General features: G+C 34.4%; 1 protein-coding gene across 1 annotated transcript; it reads right to left on the bottom strand.

Annotated features, from left to right (window-relative positions):
* Nucleotides 1-1,476: 1,476 nt before the first annotated feature.
* On the bottom strand, nt 1,477-2,871 carry LOC107596053 (musculin-like). The gene is made up of 2 exons (XM_016286659.1): nt 2,464-2,871; nt 1,477-1,560 (listed from the first exon to the last, which is right to left on the bottom strand). The coding sequence occupies exons 1-2, from the start codon at nt 2,869-2,871 to the stop codon at nt 1,477-1,479; spliced, it is 492 nt and encodes a 163-aa protein (XP_016142145.1).
* Nucleotides 2,872-2,907: the final 36 nt, after the last annotated feature.

The following is a 2,907-nucleotide window of genomic DNA, read 5'->3' as shown; positions in this document are numbered from 1 at the left end:
ACCATTTGGGTTCTACACATACAGTTTGAAAAATGCAGTATTTTAAGTTTACGTATTTAGAAAGTTAACACGATATGGACTTTATGAAATTTAATTAACCTACAAGTACATTCATCATAGTATTCCTCCTAAGAAATGTGATACAATGTAGTTCAGTAGAAACTATACAGATGAACAAACATATTCAACATGATAAATGAGATACACTTGATCAAGTGACGTATCTGTAGTGATAAAAATAACGACTTCTATTCCCAGCTAAGCCGGAACGTTCTCAGAACTTTAGGGTTGAACATTCTGGCAAGGTTCTCTCAAAGTTAGGAAGTTTCAAAGGTTCATTCAAAGTTATGTTGTCTTTATGGACGGTATTGTCTGGCTGATGATACACGGGGTAAATTTTAATTGTTGCCGGGCAACTTTGGGCAATGTTGCTGTCAATGGGCAACCAGGTGAGACACAGGGCCCATGACCGATCTAAAGTATCCAGATAGAAATGTGTTACCCATCCTCAATGGGAAAATGCCCAAGCAACATTGCTCAAAAAAATTTGCCGGGCAAAATTGCTCAAAAAGTTGCCCCGTGTATCACCAGCTTAACTTTTTAAAAATGTTACTACTTACTAGTTTCAGATAACTGAAAGAATATTCAAAAGTAACATTGCCATAATGTTTTCTCTAACATTCACATAACAAAGAAAAAAACATTCAGAGAACATTCAAAAATAACATTTTCATAACTTAATGTTTGCAAAATGTTCTTAGAATAAATTTTTTGTTAGCTGGGCTGGTACATAAAAAGATTATTATGCATCAAGGCCGTTGAAGTGGCATAGACATTCATTGAATGAGTGATTCAGTGATAAAAGTAAGTACATTAAAAACAAAGATAGAACAAGCCACGCATATCACAATCATAAATAAACTTTGGAGTATAACGTGGACAAATGTCAAGACATCAAGCATATTTGTGTTCTATTCCATCTAGCCTTAATTACATAGGTCATGTTGCTGCATAATGAAAAATAAAATCTCTAAAAAAACCAAAGCGGATTCCACAGGGTAAAAACATCCTGTCAAAATATGACTTTTAAATGTCTGCTGGATGGTTAGAAAAATGACAAGTGCCTTAAAACAATAAAAGTGATTTTCAGTGTGCTTCCCTGGCTATGCAAGTTATTATTTTTTTCACAAGAGTTAATTTTAAGCTGAATACAGACAGCATTTCAAATATTTAAACAAATATAGCAATATCTGTTTTTGTTTGCTATGAACATAAAAACATCTGGCTATATATAAACACAGATTTGTGTGCAGTGACTTTGCTGTTTAACTACTTGTATGTCCCACATGCAGTTGCATTCAATGCATAATGTCCATTGATGTAAGTTCAAAGGAAGTGCATGAGTACAGACAGTAAAAAGAGAGAGAGAGAGAACGTGAGATGGAGGGGGATAAAAGACAGAGAGGTGCCAGATGTTTATGCTGTAGCTCCACATAGTCTGACCGCTGCTGAAATGTCTTTGGTGTCCTCTGAACGTGCTGAGACCACAAAAGGCCAGGTCTGTGGAAAAAGAATAAAAAAGTCAGCCACACATTGCTGGTGAAATGCCATAAGATGCAGATGCGAATGCATGTAATGCTCAGCATGCTGTAAAGTATTACTTTTATTTTTAAATATTTATATGATTTATTTTAATATGATATTATTGATAATTAATATAGAATAAAAAGATTTAATAAACTAAGTAATATATATATATATATATATATATATATATATATATTAACAAATGTACTTCAGTTTATCAAGATAAATACATTTCAGTTTAACAATATAAATGATATATGATAATTGAAATTACATTATAAATAAATAAAATGATAAACTATATATTTAATACAGTTAATACAGTATATGTGTTGTAAATAAAATATGTACTGTTCCGTATTATCTACATTTATTAATATTTATAAAAATTTAAAATGTATATTTAATACAGAATATTAAAAAGAAAATACTATATATATTTTAGGGGTGTAACAGTTCTTGGTAAAAAATCGAATCGTACCGTTCTCCACCCACGGTTCGGCACACACATGCACCACGGTTCAACTTAAATCTGACAATGCATCTGTAATATGGCTTGTTGAAAATAACAACGCAAAATAGACAGAGTTTGGCTAATGTATGTTTCTGTCAATGGATATGCATTCTGGCTTCCCAATACATTACAACAACAGTGATAAAAAACAAAAAAAAACTAAAACAAGGACAAACCTTTGTAAACTTTGTTCAATGCAAGTGCCTTACTTTTTAGTTAATAGTATATATTTTATATGTTTACAAAATTGAACATAGATTATGTATTTTACCAGTAATACTGAACAATAAATCTTCTCGACCAGATGGAAGTGTATAAAATCCTGTGATAAACTCACAGGATTAGACAACACTCACTCATACCAAGTTTACAGGATGCACAAAGCTGTTCTCATATCTGTCCTCTTGCAAGAGCTGTCTGAGGTGCGAAATGTAGCTGGATGCCAGACGCAGCGTGTCCAGCTTTGACAGTTTGGTGTCTGCCGGTACCCACGGCAGGCTGGTCTTCAGCCTCGAGAACGCTTTACTCAGAACCCTCATGCGTGCCCTCTCTCTGGCGTTAGCTGCATTTCTGTGAGGTTGTTTGCTATCCTTCGCCATCTTCATTTGTTGCTTGTTGTTGTTGGAAGCAGCTCGAGGTTGTTTGGTCTTTGCTTTCAGACTGTCATCGATGCTAAACTCGTCTTCTGAGTCTTCTAGACAACGTGTGTCCATGTGAGGGATTGACAGCTCCTGGAGATCTTCAGGATCACTCACTGAACCCGTGGACATCTGGACTGTAACTGCTTCAGAGCAAAGAACTTGATT

Source organism: Sinocyclocheilus grahami, unplaced genomic scaffold (assembly GCF_001515645.1).
Source record: "Sinocyclocheilus grahami isolate Dianchi unplaced genomic scaffold, SAMN03320097.WGS_v1.1 scaffold213.1, whole genome shotgun sequence".
In the NCBI taxonomy this organism is placed as follows: domain Eukaryota; kingdom Metazoa; phylum Chordata; class Actinopteri; order Cypriniformes; family Cyprinidae; genus Sinocyclocheilus; species Sinocyclocheilus grahami.
This window is presented reverse-complemented; position numbering and strand designations above follow the sequence as displayed.

Excerpts from the sequence above, each read along its gene's own strand:
- LOC107596053 (XM_016286659.1), bottom strand. The coding sequence starts at position 2,871 with ATGTCCACGGGTTCAGTGAGTGATCCTGAAGATCTCCAGGAGCTGTCA. Across the intron at positions 1,561-2,463 it reads TTGTGCATCCTGTAAACTTG|ACCTGGCCTTTTGTGGTCTC; the intron begins GTATGAGTGAGT and ends CTTTTTCCACAG.